Consider the following 22,779-nt stretch of genomic DNA (forward strand, 5'->3'; position numbering starts at 1 on the left):
AATACATACAAGTACAGTACAGTATTTTCTGAGGAAACACTCGTACTTATTTTTTTTAACCCCATTCCCGATAACCCGGCATTTTCACAAACTCGGCCACCCTTCGGTCCACATTAGGCCGAGTTTTCGAGGTTCTACTGTACCAGAAACTCTTTTATTATACAATTATTATTGCATTAGTGTATTCTCTATTTTTAATAAAAATTTTAAGTGACATTATTTAAGATCTCTTTAGAAGCAACTTATTTAAATGGGGTACCAATTTAAATTTTGTCTAGGGTCTGCTAGAGGCTTAATCCGGCACTGTCCCATCGGTAGATATCGCATTGCGCAAAACGAATAAACCACTAACAAGACCAAATTATGTAATAGAAGCAATAATAGTCATAACTCGCAACCAATAGAAGAGCAGTGGAAAAATTAATTAGTTAAATTAGTAAAAAAGTATTGCTCCAAGTAAAAACTTCGGCACTCGAAATGAAAGTCAAATTTTTTCTTGGGAGTTTCTCTCTAGTAAAGATAAACTTGGAGCTTGAAAGCGTTGCCGTAAGCTTTTCATTATTGTCTCAGCTTTCTTACTTTAGTAATATGGCAAATCTTTTGAAAATCAATTTCAAAGACATTCGTTTTTCTCACACATTGAAATTCAACCGGAAGGTTGAGCGGTAGCGTTTAGGACTGCCTCCGTGAAGAATCCAGAATCGAATCCAGTTCGAGACTCCTTCCAATTTTCCACGTAGTATCCACCGGTGCAGCGTTCGTTCTACACTCATGCTCCACCACTGGCTTAAGAGGATTTGATCCCTACATACCGATAGTCGACTCGGGCTGACGGTCTGACTCGTAAAGTTAATAAAGCTAATTTTCTGAACGTATGTAACAGGTTACTTGCGATACGCTTAACATTTTGGTGTGAAATGCTCTTTATAGATTTATATTTTTGATGTCTAAATTTATCGAAGTGTCCGTTTTCTAAGAAATTTCTTTAGATACTAATTAAAAAGTAATTTTCGTACTTCACATTTTATCAACAGTAGAAATTGAGGTCAGAGTGGAAAGAATTTTATTGACACTGACTCCACAACACCGGTTCAAGCCCATGACTAGGGATTGCAATCCAGCAGTGTTTTTAATCCAGCTGGATTTTTGCTGGACCAACATCATTCCAGCTGAAATGATGCGCGGATGTTTTTTGGTGCAATAAAGTGTTATCTATCTATCTATCCAAAATTTATGGGTTTTTTAAAAGAAATAAAACATTTTTTTAAATACTTAAGAAACTTTTATTATTTAGACTGGTGACACTTCTTACACATTTAGGCAGTAAACTTAACTTTGGTTCCATTTAACACTTGAGATAGAGATAATTAACTTTCAATGTTTAGTTAGATTATAATTATAATGTAATCTTTAAGTTAAATAATAGCAAAGGTAATTCTACTAATTAATTTATATTACATTATTATAATATAATATATTAAGGATGGATAATCAATGGCTAAGTGGCTATCAGTCTTACCAGTTTTCTTATATAGGCTCTACATATCAGTCTGTGGTTATTTATAAATAATTTAATTATTGTTAGTAAAGTAGTGAGTAAGTAATTAGTAGTAGTCTAGTACTTAGTTATTATTATCACAATCATGAATCACATACATTCATATCATCATATATCTAAGATACTGATACTCATTAATTTAATTAACTATTTAACTAACTAGGTAGTCTCAGTTTCTTACTAATTTTCACAATAAAATTGCCTAGCCTAGCCCACTAACCACTTATAGAATAAAAGTTAAATACTCTTACTTAATAGAATTAGAGTAGAAGTTATAAAATATTAGTCTTGTCTTGAATAAAGTATTTTAAAGGATTAAAATAAAATTAAATCAATCACTTCAGTTTTTTTTTGACTTTTCTAAAAGTAGGATCTCAAGAAACAAATGGTATTGATGGTGTTGTCTCCCAACCTACTTCTTAATGAACTGCATGTATATCCCTCCCTATATAAGGCCTTTTCTGCCTCTATGCTAGTTGGTTTCAGTGTCATCAAATAATGATAAATCAAAGATAAGTTTTCACCTCTTACTCCCTCACTTTCATAAACAGCCATTTCCTTTTTTAATAACTTATCATAATCCTTCTCAGTACTAATTTCTTTCCGTTTCATGAAGTTTTCTTTCTCACGCTTTAGTTGCATCTCTAATTCTTGTTCCAATGTGAAATTCGGGAAATCCGGGTTATCTGGATCATCGTTTTCCACCTCCGTAATATCCTCTGCCATTGCTGCTGGTTCCACTACATATGTATTTACATGATTCAGCATATTTATCATTACATTTTTTTTCGGCATGTGACAGATAAAGCTTTCTAACTTTTTGGTCATACTTCTTCGGGTTCTTTATGTAAATCAGCATCCCTGTGACCTCGGTAAGACGCCGTTCTCTGATTATTTTGCGGAGTGCCTCAGAAAGGTTGGCACTTAAGATTGTGTCCTGGCTTTTTAGTTTGTCTAAGACAAATTTCAGGGTTGTGGCAGCAGTTATCAAACTCGACTCTTCTGCAGAGAGCTTCTACGGCCAGTTTAAACTCTGATCGTTCCATCATGTGATTCATTGACGTAACAACCGACCGTAAATTAGAATTATGCACCAGGACTAGGATAGGAGTTACTTATTTTATTTAGCACGAAGACACTTTATTTAGCGAGAGCAGAAAGTCAACTGGCAATTAGATCAGCAGAGGTAAAAGGGCGGGCTGTGCGGTGTAGAGAGGGGGTGTAGCACGTGCCGCACTGAACGGCAACGTCGCTCTCACCGCCGAGCGATAGCGCATATAGCAAAGGGCAAGGCCAACAACGTAAACTTTTGCACCATTATTTAGAAAGTTAATTGAGTATTTGCGGATCTGCAGTGCTGGATCCAACAGTCTGAAAAATGTGATGGATCCAGCAATTGCAATCCCTAGTCACATATCATTACATGCGTCTTTTATCATTTTAGTGGTGTTATATATATATAAAAAAATTATAATCATTTTCTGTGTTGTCTTGCATAGTTAAATGTTCATTTCTGATATTCATCCATTTAAAACGTGCACTACAATTCCAATAGGAATTATCGAATGGTGAATAAGAGCTGTGCCAGGAATAAAGTACTGAGTTTTTACCTGGTCATAATTCTTTTAATTTGCTAGAATTGTATAATGGATCCCAAAAACTGAAAGGTGTATCATAGGGAAAATAATGTGTGTATGTAGGAAGGTTGTAATTGTTTGATTCTGCAGACAATTAGTCCAGAATCCTGAGTTTTACTCCTCCATGTACTGTACATCGTGTATTATTCTGTGTCTGCTAAGCTATAAAACAGACTACTTTTTTGTGTACCTATATGTTTAGATATATAAATACAGTACTTACCATTGTGTTACAATTGGATTAGATATAACTGTTATTAGTAATAGACTATACCAATTAAAGTTTGTCTTTAAGATGTTCGCTTAACAATGCATTTCTCTGAACATATTCCCATTGTTAAGCAGCACATACTACATTAGCATTTTTAACACAGGCATAAGAATTTATTTGATGAAAATGAAACTTTTTAAAATTTAAAATAATTAATAAAATTCAAATAATAGCTCATGTTTTTATTTAATAAATCACATTTATTAAAAACTAACAAATCACTAATTGTTTTTACACTTAACTAAAATATGAAAATTTTATAAAACACTGATGGAATTTAGCAAGATTAAACATTTTTGAGATACTTCAATATATTGAAAGCAAACAATGTTAACAAAAACAATTGACAATAAAATGGTAATTATGAAATTCCCAATTTATTTAAATTTTCTACAAATCAATAATCCACAAGATATTAACTCCTGATGGACCAAGATTCACTCGCCTTAAAAAGAATGAAAATAATTTGTCAAGTTTTAAATTTATGAAAGCATTATGTTAATATAAATAACATTCTTATTTAATGTTATATATGTTCTTTATACAAAAATAAATAATTTACTTACCCTAACATACCACACAGTTCAGTTTTCACATGAAGAAGAAAAAACAATATTGCAAAAAACATATTATTTCGACCCTAAACAAAATAGAACAATTAATATATTTTTAAAGCTAAACAAAATATATAAGTTCTCAAGTATTTAGAACAAACTTTAGCAAAATCCCATGTTTCTTCTCCAATAACTACTCTGTAATGTGGTGGGATAACTCTGGATTGGTAAATACATAAAGTATCCTTGTTTATATCCACTAAAATGAAATATTTTTATTAACATTGAATATTAATCCATATTTAAAAACTTTTAATGGAAATGAAAGATAAATTTTAAAGATATATCTCAAAGCCCAATATTTTATAATAAGCCAAACAATTACTGAATTAGTAATGGTAAAGTAGCCCAATTAATTTGGCAATTGTTTGGATACATTTTAAAACAAAATTTGAAAAAGCATGCACAGTACACTCCTGCTGTATATTGGCTTGCTTTAAAACTCCTGCTTATAAAAATACAAGCCCTCACTTAATATTGTTGACAGGTTCTTAGAAATTGCAATGTTAAGTGAAATGACATACAAAGAAACCAATTTTACCATAGACTAATTGGCATAATCAAGATATAATTCAGTTATTATTATTCTTACTGGATTGTGCTTGAAATGTCCAGCATTTATTTTTCATCTCACAGGATCAATTTTACTGTTTATAAAGAAAATTCAACAATAATAATTATAAACAATTACAAATGTACTGTCTTTCCTCAATGAATATAAGTGAGGACTTCTTAAATATGTATAAAGTAGTTGAAAAACTACTATATTTAATGTTTACTATAACTGAATGACAAGGTATATACATCTTATTAAAATATCATTTAAATCAGCCTTTAAGTTTTTGAATACTTGAGAATTATAATGTAATGAATATAATTGCCCTCAACTATCTTCCTCAATCTTACTTCAAAGTTTGATATTACATTTTGAAGAATATCTCTTGAAACAATGAAAATGTAAAACTCAATAAATGATGGAAGTTCTTTCAAAGTCTTTGATTTGGTTCACTCTATTCTTGGGATATTTCAAGGATTCAGTTGGAAAATATGAAAAACCTCAATTCTCTTCCACGGTGCTTTTCATGATGCAAAAAATTGCTGAAATTGAGATCAAACATATTGAATATATTGTTATATAAATGAATGATGCTAAATAAATGCTGATTTAAATGATGTTTGAGTATAATAACCCTTCTTCAAATGTAATAAAGCATTAAACTCAGTAGGTACTTTTGGATGTTGTAAATTTTCTATTATGACTTTTCTAATTAGCCAATTTGGTATGATATTGCATAACTGATCATTTATTTCCAGGAGTGTAATCTTGTTTTGTGGCATTGAATCTATGGTAAACCGAATCTGATTTATGATGGCTTACTTAATGATAGTTTTCCAAGAATCACGCAAGTCTTAACTGTGCTTTCTAGTAACTTGTTAAAAAATAAAACACCCACACATATATATATATGTTACCGCTAAAGCTCGAAAGCCATTAATGTGTACATTGTCTAGCTAATCTCCAGATTAACTAGGGTGATCCGTTAAAGTTCCGAAAATTGTTTCCTTTCTCAAGTTACCTAGGTAATATGCAGATGATCTAGGTAATCTGCACATTACCTACTAGGCACTCGGTAAACTGAAAATAAGATCTTTGCTGGAACAACAGCAACGTTTCTGTACGCTTAAATTAACATAATGTTATTTATTTAATTTTCAATATCTAAAGAATGAAGTTAATAGAATCAAACAATCAGTTGATAGAATCAATCATCAATCAATTAAAAAACTGTAATACAAAAAGCAAATGGTTTAAAATATTATTACAATTACGGAAATGAATTTGCAAAACATATGATAAAATTGTGCTTACTTATTAGTGCAATCTAAAGATTGGCGACACTTTGAATTACATAGCAATTGGTTTTCGCAACAAGCACACCTATTTGTAGTACACTTAGATTTTCAGTCACATTTTCTGAAACCCTGCCCAGTCAGTACCAAGGGATTGTTTTATTGCTATTTGACATAAACATATTTCTACAGCAGGGACATCTTCTGTCGTTAAAAATCTCTCTTCGCAAACACTGAATTCAGATTTTGCATACAATTGTTTTAAAATACCCGTTTTAGTACCAAGTTTATAAAAGCCATCCTCTGTTTTACTAAGAACCACAGCTAAAATTGAGCGTGCATCAGTTTTTGCTCTGTCTTGTTCGGGAAGTAGTAGGGAAAGAAAATGAGAGAAACAAACTTTTGAACTTTAACAATATGGAAACCGTTAATGTGCGGATTACCTAGGTTAAATGCGGAAAACTCTTGATTCCGCACGTTAACGGATCACCCTAGTTAATCTGGAGATTAGCTAGGTAATGTACATGTTACCACTAAAGCTCGAAATCCGTTAATGTGTATATTACCTAGCTAATCTGCGGATTAACTAGGGTGATCCGTTAAAGCTGCGAAAATTGTTCAATTTCTCAAATTACCTAGGTAATTTGCAGAGTATCTAGGTAATCTGCACATTAACGGCTTCCGTATCGTTAAAGTTCAAAAGTTTGTTTCTTTCACTTCCTTTCCCCACTCCTTCTTTTTACGTAGATAAATTTAAATCCTAGAATGCAAGCAAGCACCGAATTGGTGAGTAAAATCAAGAAAAGATTCTTCGCAAACCTCTTTAGCGAAGATTTAAAATATAATACGTAGTGTTTTAATAACAAACCAAAGTATGATTCCATAATTGAAGATGTAAAGCAAATAAAAGTTTCCAAGAAGAAAGAATCATCTCGAGATTATCAAATAATTCAAAGGTGTGATGTGTTGACTGTACGAGGCTGTGAAAAACTCATTGAGCCGTTGTCAGATGCGCGAGAAAGGTTTGAAAAAGTTTGTCCATGCCGGAGAATTGTTTGACATTCGATAAAAACTGAAGAAGACCTTGAAAAATTAGAAGATTCACAAGAGACTGTGATTATGAGATCACAGTCAAATCTTACTCAAGAGGACATTCCGTTATCCCCCGCTTCTACAGAATCACCTATAGAAATACAAGAATTTACCGATAGTAATCTTAAACTGCCTTCTATACCGTTGATTGATGATGCAGTCACGAAGAATATTCAGTTACCCTGCACCTCCAAGGAATCGCCTCTGCAAGTTGAAGAAGTCATCACTGAGTTACTCTCAACTTCAGCAGAATCGCCATCACAGTTTCGTACGGAGCCTGTAAAGAGCACTATACAAGACATAGTCTGTATTGTTTGCTCAAAAGCAGCATCAAGTGCTCACAAGTGTAAATCGTGTAATATGTTTGTTCACGCAGTTTGTGGTGAAGTAGATCCTAAAGAGGAAGGGTATGGTAAGAATGTATTGTGCATCATCTGTAAAAAGAATATGGATCAGAAAATACAGCGTGATGAAGCCAAGAAATGTTTAGAAAAGCAAGCAAAGAAAATGTTAGCAGTTTCTAATGCAAAGCACCCAAACGTCGATGAAGGTTTCGCTGTGAGAATTAAAGTACCCGAAGAAGACAGAGCAAAAACTGATGCACGTTCAATTTTAGCTGTGGTTCTTAGTAAAACAGAGGATGGCTTTTATAAACTTGATACTAAAACAGGTATTTTAAAACAATTGTATGCAAAATCTGAATTCAGTGTTTGCAAAGAGAGATTTTTAACGAAAGAAGATGGATGTCCCTGCTGTAGAAATATCTTTACGTCAAACAGCAATAAAACAATCCCTTGGTACTGGGCAGGGTTTCAGAAAATGTGACTGCAAATCTAAATGTACCACAAATAGGCGTGCTTGTCGCAAAAACCAATTGCTACGTAATTCAAAGTGTCACCAATCTTTAGATTGCACTAATAAGTAAGTACAATTTTATCATATGTTTTGCAAATTCATTTCCCTAATTGTAGTAATATTTTAAACCGTTTGATTTTTGTATTAAAGTTTTTTTAATTGATTGATGATTGATTCAATCAACTAATTTGTTGATTGTATTAACTTGATTCTTTAGATATTGAAAATTAAATAAATAACATTATGTTAATTTAAGCGTACAGAAACGTTGCTGTTGTTCCAGCAAAAATCTTATTTTTACTTTACCGAGTGCCTAGTAGGTAATGTGCAGATTACCTAGATAATATGAACATTACCTAGGTAATTTGAGAAATGGAATAATTTTCGCAGCTTTAACGGATCACCCTAGTTAATCTGCAGATTAGCTAGGTAATGTGCACATTAACGGATTTCGAGCTTTAGCAGTAACATACACATTAATGGATTTCAAGCTTTAGCGGTAACATATATAGTAATTTTAAAAATGAGTTTTATTTTTAAATAAATAAATAAATAAAAAACATATTAAGTTATATTGAAAACATTAAAATTTGTTAAATAAAAAGAAATCATATTTCCTGCAAGGAATTCCAATTTTCTCTCTTTTCTTTGAATTTTTGACAGAAATAATACTCTTAACAGATTTTTTTCTATTTTTGATTCTTTCCAACCTGTGGACACTAACAGATCCATTTTTCCAAACCCATCTTGGTTCAGCCAATCCAAAGTAAGGTTTGCTGAATGATAAGAGATGGGACTCAACATATCCAGGACAGACTGCTCCTGAAAAATTATTGGTATTGTTTGCCCAGATTCGATCTCTAATTCCCCAGAGTGGTAGGATGACATCTTTAATGCCATAATAATCCAACCATCTTTATTAATAGACTAATAAAAAGTAATTTAATATTTATCTATTAAAAATATAAGTAATATAGTATTTATAGTACTTATATAATAATATTAATTACTTAGGCCATATCATCTTTCACTAAATTGTACATAGAAAGATTGATTAATTTTATTATACAAATTAAACATATTTTCAATAGACAAAACAATAAAAAAAATCTATTTTTCAGTGGCGTGCCATCTATGCTTTCCCTGTATTTTCTAAAATATATGTACATATTGAGCAAACATTTTCATATTTTAATGTACTTTGAATTAATTAAAATTAATATTTTATTATAACCATATTATGTATCTTATTACAAATTTCTATACATGTGAAAAACAATGATAAAATTGCTATTGTATATTCTAATATAAATTTGTATATGTATATTCCCAATGGAAGCACTGCTATTGTTGAATATGGGACAGCTTCCATGGCGAAAATATCTGAATCGTGTAAAACAGCCAGATTATAGGCATTTGCACATGTGCTTTACAGAGCACCAACCTCACGTGGTTTAGCTTATGGATGCCACACACCAAAATATCGTATAATGATTCCATCTAGGGCTGGCACAGCTTCCCTATCATCAAATGTGACCACACGCCACTGCTACTTTTATACTTTAAAGTACGAGGTACATTCAAATTTTATACCTCCGATTTTTTTTTCTCAGGACTGTAAACAGATAGAAACATGCGGTTTGTTTTAAAATACACATGCACTCATTGTGAATGCATGACAGAGATGGCAGCACTGTACAGCACAGAAGTCTAGCAGCAGTGGCAAGAGCGAGGACTGTTTTTGACACTTAAAATGGTGACATTTTCATTTCAAGAACAGTGTGTAATCATTCGTTTTCTCCATTTGAGTGGTGTAACACTGATTGAAATTCATTGCCAGTTGAGTTGAGTGAGACATGTGGTGATAGTGTCATGGACGTGTCTAATGTGTGTTTGTGGGTACGACAGTTCAAAGAAGGCAGAATGTCGTGTGACAACAAACCAAGACAATCTCGGGCTCACACCAGCCGGTCTGACAACGTGATAGAGCGAGTGGAGAAAGTTGTTTTGGAGGATTGCTGAATGAGTGTGGAACACATTGCCTCCAAATTGTGTGCACAGATCCCATGGAAATGCCAACTCCAAAGTTGGCATTTCCATGGGATCTGTGCACACAATCCTGCATGAAGACCTGAAAAGACCAGCATATTGGGTGAACGCAATGCTGCAGTTTCTTTGTGACAACAACTTTGAAGTGATTTCTCATGCTCCCTACTCACCTGACCTGGCTCCTAGCGACTTTTCGCTGTTTCCAACGACGAAAGAGACTCTCCATGTTCGCACATTCACTAGTCATGCCATTATTGCATCAGCGATTTTCCAGTGGTCAAACCAGACTCCTAAAGAAGTGTTTGCAGCAACCATAGAATCATGGCATCGACATTGTGAAAAATGAGTATAGCTGCAGGAAGATTATGTCAAGAAGTGACACAAGTTTTTGTGTGATTATTTTGTGAGAAAAAAATTGGAGGTGTTATAACTTGAATGCACCACATAAGTTAAAGGATGCTAAACATGTCAGGAAAGTATTTCAGAGGGGCAAGATGGATTTTACAAGTATAAATGTTAGTTTTTCTTTCACCAAAAGTCATAAATTAATTAGACTTCTTACTCTGCAGAGTACAAAGTTTCTACTTAATTTAAGGCTTTTGAAGAGATCTCTCTGCTTGATTAAAAACAATTTTATAAGGTAGAAAGCAAAAAAAATATTTTGAATAATAAAACTTGTAAAAGAAATTACATTTATCAGGTGTTTTCTTAAAATACTGAGAGGTAAAAGTCTTGCCATCAGGATAATGTGGGTCTGGAGGAAGACGAGAATCCAAATAGGTACAGAGAACATGCATTACAATCTAAAACAAAGTAACAAATATTTTAATAACAATGCCATAAAAATAAATTTTTATATTTAATGAATTATTCACAGCACAATCAGTTGGTAAATGGTCACTCCAGGGTTTTCCTTTAAAACTTCCTCCACCATTCCAATGAAATTCACTCATGCATCCACTTCTAGCCAATTCTATAAACACATTAAAAAAACAGTTTATTAAATTAATCAAAAATAATTTTATATATATAGTAGAGTGTTGTTTATCCGAATCAATTGGGAACTGGGGTTGTTCAAATAACTTATTTTTCGGATAACCGATTATGTATGAAAAAATACATTAACCTATCCCGCGTTGAAATTTTTCTCTGTTGCTTGTCGCTTCGTGTTGAATTTTCGTCGATGTTAAACTTAATGTAAACGTTTTAAAATAATAATTGTGGCTATTGTATCATTAAAAATTATTTCTTTATTTTTTACAAACAAAATAAATATATTGAAAAATATAAAAACAAAAAAAAAAAAAAATTAATACTTTAGAAGTTATCTAATATCAAAAACGTTCCATTCACATGACACACAGTCCTCAGAAAAACACCACACAAAAGTGACAGTACTGCCAGCTAAAACACATACACAAACATAAAAAATATTGGAGTAGCCCAAGATATAGCCAAAGATTACAGCGCCACAGCACTAGCGAAAATTTAAATTTGCCGACTGGAATTCTTTCGGATAAACAACGCTTTACTGTATATATAAAAAATGCATACCTTTTAATCTATGAAATAAATATTCTTGATTGCTAGTGATATCTAAATAAGGCAACAAGCCATTCAATGTTGGTAAATGTTGGCTTTTTGTCAGAGCAACTTGACGCAATGTTGTTAGGCTCACCTCTGAAAATAAATTCACTCTGTAACTGCAAGTATCAAATTTTTCAAATTTAAAATAAAATTTTTACCTCCAATTTGCAGTTCTGCTGAACCAAGTCTCCTTAAATCATCATTAATTACTTCAATTTCGCTAATTAGCTTTACCAATATTGTTTGACTAATCCACTGAAATCATAATTAATTTTTATTTATTAAAAAAATAAGTGAAATAACTTCAAAAACAAGAAGTAAAACCATAGCTGCTTTAATAGAGGAAGCAGTTTAATTTCCATTAATTGTTTTTGTGTAACTTATAGCAATATTTTCAAGCAAAGAGAATATAAATATTCTCATCTAGCTTTAGATTACTATGATACTAAAGTAATACAATAGTTTAACAATGAAAAATATGCAAATTGTTTATTGAAAAAGGGCTGCTGATATAATCAAACATTTAATAATCTTCATAAAATAATTTTACTTTTTTATATATAAATTTATTCTATGCATTTACAAAACTATAAATCTTTATGCAAAAAAAAAAAAAAATCATTATGTGCAAGCATTATAAATAATATATAATAAAGTATATTTTGTTTTACAAAGTTAAAAAAAAACATTACATGATTTCAATTAATGTGCAATAAATAACTATGAACCTCATTAGCTTTACAGATTGGAATTACAGATTCATCACACATGATTTTTTATTCAATCAACACAAAATTTCCCAAAATGCATTTCGGCCTGTTCAAAAGCCCTCTTTAGGCAGGTAACATATACATACATACATTTGACACTATAGTATTATAAATAAACATCTATAATAGAATCCGACAAAGTAAAAAATACAATATTCATAAAAACTGACAATTACCATACATTTTTACCATATTCAACGACAATGCAAAACATCCATAAAAATTGATTTCAAATGTATAAAACACCACAACCGTACTCATAAGTCAATTTTATACTTCACATATGTTTAGTTCTTGACTGCGTTTTTATTTTGGTGTATTCTTGACTCCTGTAAATGTAATACACCATTCCCTATCATCAAATGTGACCACACGCCACTGCTACTTTTATACTTTAAAGTACGAGGTACATTCAAATTTTATACCTCCGATTTTTTTTTCTCAGGACTGTAAACAGATAGAAACANATATGTTTAGTTCTTGACTGCGTTTTTATTTTGGTGTATTCTTGACTCCTGTAAATGTAATACACCATTTAATTGAAACCATCATCTTTTTAGTTGAACTGTCTCTTGATCATATTACTTAAGTTATGTACATTTATTTCATTAAACTATATGGAATTAAACATTACAATACTTAAATATAAAATATAATCTAAAATAATATTCAAAAGAGTTACATACATTTTTTTAAGCTGACAAAACATGATTGATAAGGTCAGTCGCATCATCTAACCACATGACTTGTAAAAAGATTAATCCCACCACATGACTATTTATAGGAACATGCTATCTACTGTTTAAATCTTTTTACATGTTTTTTCTTTGACAATCAAGTTGTGCATTTTGAATTCATGCCAAAAGGGACTATGATTGATGCGCAGATTGTCAAACTGTGAAGAAGTTAAGAAAGGTAATTAAAGATGGCCAGCCAGGAAAATTGTCAAAAGGCATTGTGCTTCTGCATGATAATGCTTCATTCAGTAGGCATCATAAAGGCTCTACTGGAAAAATTCAAATGAATTGGGTGATAACATCCTCCCTACAGTTCAGACCATGCACCTTGTGATTTCTGTGTTTGGCCCCATGAAAAATGAGTTTTTGAATTGCTGATACAAGTCTGATAAAAATGTCACAAATATGACGTTGAGAATAGTTATTGCATGCTGGACAGAAATATTCCAAGAAGGAATAGAAAAATTCATGCCACACTCCAATAAATGTTTAAACAAATTTGATGATTATGTCAAAAAGTACTGCTTGGATTGCACATTCATACATAAAAATTTTTGACCCGCATGTTTCACACTTGTATTTTTGGTATGAGTGCAACTTACTTGTTGATTCTCCCTCTTACAACAACAGTTAATTAATCATTTAATAATTAATAAAAATTTATTTAAATAACTCTGATTTAAAATGAAGAATCCAATGGAACTTTCTCCTCTTACAATAAATTGTATACAACATACCTTTCTCAAATTTGCAACCCAGATGGTTAATTGGTCTTCAGAAATCTTCAATTTACTCCACATCTGATTTGCAAAATTACAATAAATTAAAAAAAATTACAAATAAAATCTAAAAACACATTAAATTAATGTATATTTACTCCATCTCCAGATTGAGTTGCCGAAGAATCTGGATCACTATCATGAATGGTAGAAGACTGTGGTGATCGTGTGGCTGGTTGATATTGGTATTTACGTAAAATAGGAGTAAAAGGCATGGAAGAATGTGGATAATTCCAAAATGATGATATATTTCCAGAACTACCTTCTGACTGACCTATTTAAATGAGAAAATAAATTTTAATGTATGTGTGAAATTCCTGCAGTTTTCAACAATGTTTCAATGTCAAATGATCATGGCACAAGGCATGACCAATCTCATTTAAATTTCAACCTTTGTGAAAGATGTTAGAAGGTGGTATTATGGAACCCCAATTACATTTTAGTGAATTGTAAACAAGGTATCATAACTATACCCACATTTTTTGTGCGAAAAGTACTGGTAACTAGTAATCTAAATGTTCCTAATTGGATTTTTCGCTAGTGTAACTATAAGTATGGTTTTTGAAGGCTTTTGTACAAAAAGTCCGAAAGTAGGCTTAGAGAAAATCGGGTGGTAATATGGAACCTTACTGTATATTTTCAAAAAAATGCTTTAATGTAGCCAAAAACAAATAGGAAAGGACAAAAAATGTTAAATAATTACAAAATTATTTACTCCAATGTATTTTATCGCAAAAATGCTTTTATAATAGAAAAATATGACCTCCATCAACAATATATATTCCAGCAGCTCTTTTTCGATATTTTCAGACTTTCTACCTAGTGTCTTTTTCCCAAATTGCTCCGGACGAATGTCTGATTGCAAAGAGAGAGTTCGGAGGAGTTGAGTTCCATATTACTGTAAAAGCACCAAAGGGGTCCGTATTTCACGCATCGCCATCTCGAATTAACTTATGTCTGTCGAGACCAAAATTTAAAAAACGTGAACATCACACAGATTAATATGTACCCCTAAGTCTCTGGAACGGAATACATGCACCAGTGAACCTACAACTACACGATTTATATTTTAAAAATAATTAAATTCACTTAGCATTCAAAACTTGCGAATTTTGAAAAAAACAAATTTGCTGATTAAATACGGACAACCGTTTAACTGAAGTAAAACGGGTTTTCCCCTTGCTATGGATGTCTGCCTAGTTCAGTTCAGCCACATTCCGCTACAGTTCGCCTTTATTATCAGTTCGAAATGGGGTGGTTCCATAATACCCGCAGTGTTCCATAATACCACCTTCTCCTCTACTTCATGTGGATTTGAATAGAGAGTGACTATGGCTGAACAGTTTAATATGGGAAAAAAGATTCATTTATTATTAAATGTATTTACAAATTTCAGTTATGTCTTTCAGAAAGGAAAATAAATAGCCTGACATTAGATATTTTCAATTTATTTTCAGCAATCACAAACAGGTAGTAATCACACTGTAGTATAAACTGCCATCAGGATTTTACTTCTGGAGCATCCAAACAGAATAGAAAGACCAGTCAATTAAAGCATTAACCAAACTCATGTCAAATGATTATCTTAGATGACAAGTAGCCTGAACAAAATACACATTGGATATATTCCAATGTGTATGTACAGTGGGTAATCAGTTAATGAACAAATCTTTTATTTTTCTGACAAACAATTCTTTTATAGTATTCGCGAGAATGTTGGGCAGGCACTCATTAAGTTTTGTGTTGGTTTTTATTTTTGAAAGGTGAGAGTATAATAGCAAAGGTAGAGAGTGTACAGAAGATGTCTGATGTTGCTGGGCAGTATGGCTTGAACAGGTCTAAAATAGGCTGCAGTTCAATCTTATCTAAGAAAGATACAGTGTAATCAAGAAGTCTCAAGCAGCTGAAGGAGTAACAAAAATCTGAGAAATAATGAACATTGAAGAGCTCATAATAAAACCTGAAACTGATCTGACGACAGAAGAACGCCAAGAACTCTTGAATGAAGAACACCAAGAAATTCGGTGAGATATGTTTTCTTCTGAAAAAGAGGATTAATGCCAATATCTGCTATTAAACATCTTTTGAAGTGGAAGGATATCAGAACAACGGTCTTAGAATGGCATCCAAACCAGGTTGAGGTTAATAGGCTTGGGTATCTCTACAATTACAATGCTATTAATTACTTCTGAAAAATTCTGAAGAAGAGAAAAAAGCAATCGCATTAGACAGATTCTTTATCCCCCACAAACGGAAAAAACATGACTAATAAAAATGCAAGACTGTGTATATATGTATTTTTATTACTACATATAAATAAACACAGTAAGATAGTATATATTTTTGTATTTTTTGGGGTCTCTGAAACGAATTAATCAAATTCCCATAAAAACCTATAGTAAATCAATAATCGGTTAATGAACAAAGACTTGGAATGGATTATGTCCATTAACCAATCACCCACTGTATTTTGTTGAGGCTAATGTTAACCATTAGCTGTAACACTACACTTTTTCCATGGCTGTGACAGAATTCACTGTCAAGATCTCAAACAAGCATTGAGATTTTAATCTGACAACTTATCAGTTAATTTATTTAAATACACAAATTATAAATAAAAATCTAAATATATTAATGTATATTAGTAATAAATATGCATGAAACAAAGCTATAATCTAAGACAAGTTAACAGTAACTGTTTGTAAAAAATCAAACTAATTTTTGCCCTGTTAAACAATGATAATTCAATTTTTGCTGTTAAATAAAGCAAAACAACATTAAAAATTTATTTATTGAAGAATAAAAAGTTATACTGTAATAAATGTTCAATTTTGACTAGATTTTCTTTTCCCAGTAAGCAAAGATGGGTTTGACTTTGATTGTAGAGCAATTCAAACATCTGGGACTGTGTTCTGGTCATCATCTCTTGTTTCTGAGAGACACTGTCTAGCCTGTCGCTGATTGGCTAATCATTTGTTTATGACTTGAGAGATCATCGCTTCTCTCAAACGTGATTATGGACAACTTTTTCTCTCATCTCTCAGACGAGTGGATAGTTGTCCTTCAACTGGTCTTTCGTCTTTTGCCTTGATTTTGTTATATCCAATATGGACAACTGGAAGCTACTCACCTCATACAACCATATCAGGAATATTCTCTATCTCAGAAAAGAATATTTTGAGATAGATAATGTTTATGATTTTTTTAAGCAGCTACTTGGAAACACCACTGACTCCATCTTTTTTTAATGATCCTGCATCAATTTCTGAACTATTGAATATGCTATTAACCTTATCTGTCTCTCTAAGTATTTTTTGAAATACTATAGTTCTAGTTTCTCCCTAAGTATGTATGCTTTTCTAACTTAAGTTAATAAAATTTTTTTTTTGTTAAAAGACAATTACTCAAGACATTTTGACATGACGATATTTAAAAACATTACAAAACAAAAAACATCTTTATCAAAATTACATGCTTTATTTGAACATGTACTTTCCTTACCATGTGATCTATAATTTTGTATTCTGCTTTTTCAAAAATTTTACAATTTCATTGGTTAAAATTCTATACTGTGTTGTAAGCACAGATAACCTGAACGTGTTTAATCAACCTAATAGAATTGTGATGTCAACAACAAAGACAAGATCATTATAAACAACCAGAATTGCATCTGTCTCTGAGACGAATCATTTGTCTCTGAAAGAAGAGACAAGAGATAAATGACCAGAATATGACCCCTGGTTTAGTGAACCACTCTACTGTACAGGGATTAAAGTTTAAGAATGCCCACCCTTTAAATCAGTGTTTCTCAATGGGGGTGATATCACCCCATGTGGGCGTTTTTTCCATGTTCAGGGGGCGATTTGTAACAATTTATATTTTTGGGGGCGAAAAACAATTTTCTGGGAGATATAGTAAAATATTATATTAAGAATAATTAGATATTTTATTCATTATATCATGCAATAATTAAACAAATAACATTATACTAGTCAATAGTCTATTCAATGCAGTACGAATTTGGCGTTAGCCTTGGCCCTCGGCATCGGAATTTTGAAGTGAACGGGGCGACGATTCGTTAGAGGTTGAGAAACACTGCTTTAAATGAATGAATGTGGTTCCACACAAATACATGCTAGTTTGCATATTAGGAAGTGCATACAGTGATGTCAAATTTGTCTCCTTTTTTTTAGTTTTTTGCCATCAAAAAAGATTTTCTACTTTTCTAAACAATTTTCAACAGAAAAAAAGTTACAAATTTCTTTTAGCTTTGTTTTGTTTAACCACTCTGATATATTTCTCCACACTTAAACAATGAATACTCTTGCCGCCTCATTGTTTGATTTAAAAATCATTTAGAACATTAATTTGTTTTCATAAATAAATTTAACTTTATTTAGTAAATTAATTCAAAATTTTATCATTTAGAGATTTTGATTGCCTATTAAGCCTTAACTCCTGAAATTATACAACCTTGACTTTGACCCTAAAAAACTGTTAACACAAATTCTTGATAAAGCAAACTAATTACTGTTCCTCTAATAATTCATTTTAATGCAAGTTGACTGTATTAGTTTTAAGCTTGAAATAGTTTGCAAATAAATATGAAAATTAAACAGAGAATTTATAATTTAATTAATAATCCTATTTCTTTTCTATTGCGTCCAATAATTTGAGAATTCGTATTTTTTAGCACTGATGTGATATTTTTGGACTTCTTGTTCATTTACATTAATAGCAATGTCAATAAATTTACCAAAACATTGTATGTATATAGAAGATGAATTAGTTTAAATTCTTATTATACAATGCATTAAATCAGGGGTGTCCAACCTTTTTGTTTCTCTGGGCCACATTGGAAGAAGTCATGGAGTTTTGGGCCACAAGTATAATATATATAGGCTACTTGTGGCCCAAGTATATTTTGGCTCAATCCTTAAATATACTTGTATATTTAAAGATAAACATGTCTAGATTATAGTAATAAGCATTAAAACTTTATTACGAATAAGGATATTTTAAAAAATTACTTCTACAGACATATTCAATTTTTACTTAGAAATAAATAAATTCATTTATTATAAAGGAGACAAACAAAAATTTATTTGAAAAACACAAATATTTGTTTTATTTGGGTCTCTAATTAATAAAAAGTGACGAAACACCATTTTAAAGTGCATTTTTATTCAACTAATATATTTATAAATAATATGTAACCCATAAAGTAGCCAATGCGTCAAATGATATTTTTTACGCCAAACTAATAAAAGGGTAGCCAAATTTTGCACAAAGTAGCCAAATCATGCAACACTGGAAGGAGTACTAAATAAAGCTGGAGTTCGGACTCAAAGGATTATAGACCCAAAGCAAGGAAAGGAGAGAAAGGACCCAAGATAAAGAAGTGAGGAAAGTTTAAAAATTAATGGTCGATATTTGCCTAACAAAAGGTTTATTTAACCTTCCTCACTACTTTTTATCTTTCGGCCTTTCTCTCCTTTCCCCGAATTTGAGTCTATACTCCTTTGAGTCACAACTTCAACTTTATTTAATATACCTTCCTCATTTACACATTTCCAAGTATTTGAAAAAATTTCCTTTCCACTCAAAATTAAAATACGTATAAAGGTTTACGGCTTTGTGAAACGTCTTTTTTGAATTTTTGCCGTTGAAAATAATAAAAAAATCTGTCGGTTTTGTTTACGCATTTATTGGGCCGCATTGGAACTAGCCTTGGGCCGCATGCGGCCCACGGGCTGGACACCCCTGCATTAAATAATGCATTGTATAATAAAAATTTAAACTAATTTTTTTTTAACTTAAAAAATTATGAAATAAAACAATAATATAATTTAACTTACCAGATGATGAAAGTGTAGAATCCCATCTGTTTCTCAATCTGCTATTTTCATTAATTGTATTGTAAGAAGGAAAAGCAGATATATTTGGTGATGTATTCTGAAACTACATAATTTACATTTTTAATGCTATTTAAATTTATATTAAAAACAACAATTTTGACTTACCTAGAAATGTACACATTAAACTGTTAACCATTTTCTTGTTTATATTATGTTTAATTAACATGTTGACTGCCATGAATTATATGTGCAATACAGTAAAACTTCTGAATGAGCCATTTATAACATGGGTGGAATACATAGAAATTTTCTTAAATCAGAATATATAATGTGGATGCAATACATTTAATGTATTATTCTATGGGTTTTAAACCATGTGTCACCTGTGTTTAAGTTCAACTAATGTTTTTGTGGTGCAGAATAATAATTAAATTTGCATTTTAAAAAAATTACTGTGAAGCAATGATGATAATAGCCAATAATCTAAATCAGCAGCCAAAAAGGTGTTTATAGATTTTTTTGATGATAACAGCAATAAATTTTATACAGAATAATTACACAAATACAGAGAAGCAATTAACTTAAAATACAGTAACAATATCATAAGAAATAGACATAGTTCATTGACCAGTAAGATAAAATTGAACCTTTTTTTTATTAAGACCAATCTACAATAAAGTCCAAGAAATTTTCTTATTTCACCAACAGAAATAGCTTTCTATTTAAGATATCTTGATTTTGATTTCATTTGAATCTTATTAATATAGTGATCTGCATATCTGTTTGTTTCATTATTCAAAAATTTCCATCAGAAAGGCATTCAGAAATATCTTCATTATCAGGCAAAAATTTTGGTTCACCAAAATCTTAATCATCTGACCCAAATAGCAAGCTACCAACATTCTTTTCATTTTGCAATTTACATCGTCATCATTTTCAACAGTATCTATTCTACCATCAAACTCAATTAAAAAAAGTTGCCAAATAAACAAAAATTAAATTTTATTTATATTGATATATTTATTTATTATTATAAAATTATTATTATACATAAAAAGTATGAAATAAAAAAAATAGTGAAAAAATAAAAGAGTTCTATTCACAATTTAAATTCATGCAAAAATGAAATGGTGGTGCTGTGGGAAATTTCATCAAAAACAACATGGTAGTCACCATGTTAAAATTTATTAATCCAGTATAGGCAAATAGTCAATAGTTTAAGAATTTAACTAGAATGCTTTTATCTAAATTAAAATCAATTTAACATGTTCACTGCCCCATAGGTTGGGATGTCCCTAGCTACATATCAAAAATATTTATTATGTTTTGTCTATTTATTACATGTATGTTAAAAATGTCAAGAAAATTATATAATATATTCTTAGAAGTGTAAAAAAAATAAAATTTTTTTTTGAAAACAAATAGTAAAATTTTTTAAGTGGAAACAGTAAGCTTTTACAATGCTTATGAGAGGTTTTGACATTTGCAGTGTTGCAGTTTAGACTGTTAGTGAATGCCTTAATTGGACACATCAAATAAATTTTAATCTCACCTGATATGGAGATGGAAAACTGGTATACATCCACGAATTACTTGGAACACTTGCATTTGGACTTGACATCCCACTAAAACAGTCATAATCCATTACTTTACAAACAGAAATGATTCAATTAAAAACTGCACAAATTATTATAAGAAATTGAAATTAATGTACAATATAGCTATCATATAAAAAAAATCAAAGAGCAAATAGTATACAGTGGATGATTGGTTAATGAACATAATCCGTTCCAAGACTTTGTTCACTATCTGAATTGTTCGTTAACCGATTATCAATTTACCATAGGTTTGTATGGGAATTTGATTAATTTGTTCTGGAGACCCCAAAAAATAAAAAATATATACTATCTTACTGTGTTTATTTATATGTAGTAATAAAAATACATATATACACAGTCTTGCATTTTTATTAGTCATGTTTTTTCCGTTTGTGGGGGATAAAGAATCTGTCTAATGCGATTGCTTTTTTCTCTTCTTCAGAATTTTTCAGAAGTAATTAATAGCATTGTAATTGTAGAGATACCCAAGCCTATTAACCTCAACCTGGTTTGGATGCCATTCTAAGACCGTTGTTCTGATATCCTTCCACTTCAAAAGATGTTTAATAGCAGATATTGGCATTAATCCTCTTTTTCAGAAGAAAACATATCTCACCGAATTTCTTGGTGTTCTTCATTCAAGAGTTCTTGGCGTTCTTCTGTCGTCAGATCAGTTTCAGGTTTTATTATGAGCTCTTCAATGTTCATTATTTCTCAGATTTTTATTACTCCTTCAGCTGCTTGAGACTTCTTGATTACACTGTATCTTTCTTAGATAAGATTGAACTGCAGCCTATTTTAGACCTGTTGAAACCATACTGCCCAGCAACATCAAACATCTTCTGTCCACTCTCTACTTTTGCTATTATACTCTCACCTTTCAAAACTAAAACCAACGCAAAACTTAATGAGTGCCCGCCCAACAGTCTCGCGAATACTATAAAAGAATTGTTTGTCAGAAAAATAAAAGGCTGGAATTACAAGGGAGTATTTCAAAGTTCAAGGAATACTATCTGATCAGTATATATCAGGTTGAGCGTCGATGCTGACGTCTCCCGAGCTCCAAAAATTTACCCGAATACAAAGGAAAATCAATCAGTATTTGCTATTTCTGTTGCTTCTTTTTGTGTTTGTTCCGTGAAGTATTCGTTATCCGATCATAAAAATCTTTTGTGAAAGTGTTCGTTATCTGATTTGTTCATTAACCAATCACCCACTGTATATAATTTTGATAGAATTTATAACAAAAAATTCAATTTACAATTTTAATTTCAACAAACTTTTTTTTTTTTTTTCGAACTGTTCAAGGCATCAAATGATAAATTTTTGATGCATCCTATTTTAATGCATATAAAGATATTTTATAAAAAACTTTTATCCAAAAACAGGTTAATCACCCTGAATATTATACATAAAGTTGTGATTTCCCATAGGCTAATGAATTCTCCAAAATGCATGTATGAAGATACCAATATTAAAAGTTACTGGGTATTTTAATTGTAAAACTGTTTTTGCATAGATAA

General features: G+C 31.2%; 1 protein-coding gene across 1 annotated transcript in view; it reads right to left on the minus strand.

Annotated features, from left to right (window-relative positions):
• Positions 1 to 3,821: 3,821 nt before the first annotated feature.
• The window catches only part of LOC111629236 (transmembrane protein 209-like), a 28,419-nt gene continuing 9,461 nt past the window's right edge, over positions 3,822 to 22,779 (minus strand). Inside the window, exons 3-13 of the mRNA XM_023373112.1 lie at positions 21,211 to 21,283; positions 19,659 to 19,761; positions 13,899 to 14,074; positions 13,759 to 13,821; positions 11,673 to 11,769; positions 11,482 to 11,607; positions 10,803 to 10,900; positions 10,619 to 10,730; positions 4,182 to 4,279; positions 4,033 to 4,106; positions 3,822 to 3,911 (exon numbers count right to left, since the gene is read on the minus strand). Of these exons, the coding sequence (XP_023228880.1) occupies positions 3,857 to 3,911; positions 4,033 to 4,106; positions 4,182 to 4,279; positions 10,619 to 10,730; positions 10,803 to 10,900; positions 11,482 to 11,607; positions 11,673 to 11,769; positions 13,759 to 13,821; positions 13,899 to 14,074; positions 19,659 to 19,761; positions 21,211 to 21,279 (1,071 nt within the window). The 5' untranslated portion in view covers positions 21,280 to 21,283 and the 3' untranslated portion in view covers positions 3,822 to 3,856. The remainder of the gene's footprint in view (positions 3,912 to 4,032; positions 4,107 to 4,181; positions 4,280 to 10,618; positions 10,731 to 10,802; positions 10,901 to 11,481; positions 11,608 to 11,672; positions 11,770 to 13,758; positions 13,822 to 13,898; positions 14,075 to 19,658; positions 19,762 to 21,210; positions 21,284 to 22,779) is intronic.

Source organism: Centruroides sculpturatus, unplaced genomic scaffold (assembly GCF_000671375.1).
Source record: "Centruroides sculpturatus isolate CEXI.00-Female unplaced genomic scaffold, Cexi_2.0 scaffold429, whole genome shotgun sequence".
Taxonomy (NCBI): Eukaryota; Metazoa; Arthropoda; class Arachnida; order Scorpiones; family Buthidae; genus Centruroides; species Centruroides sculpturatus.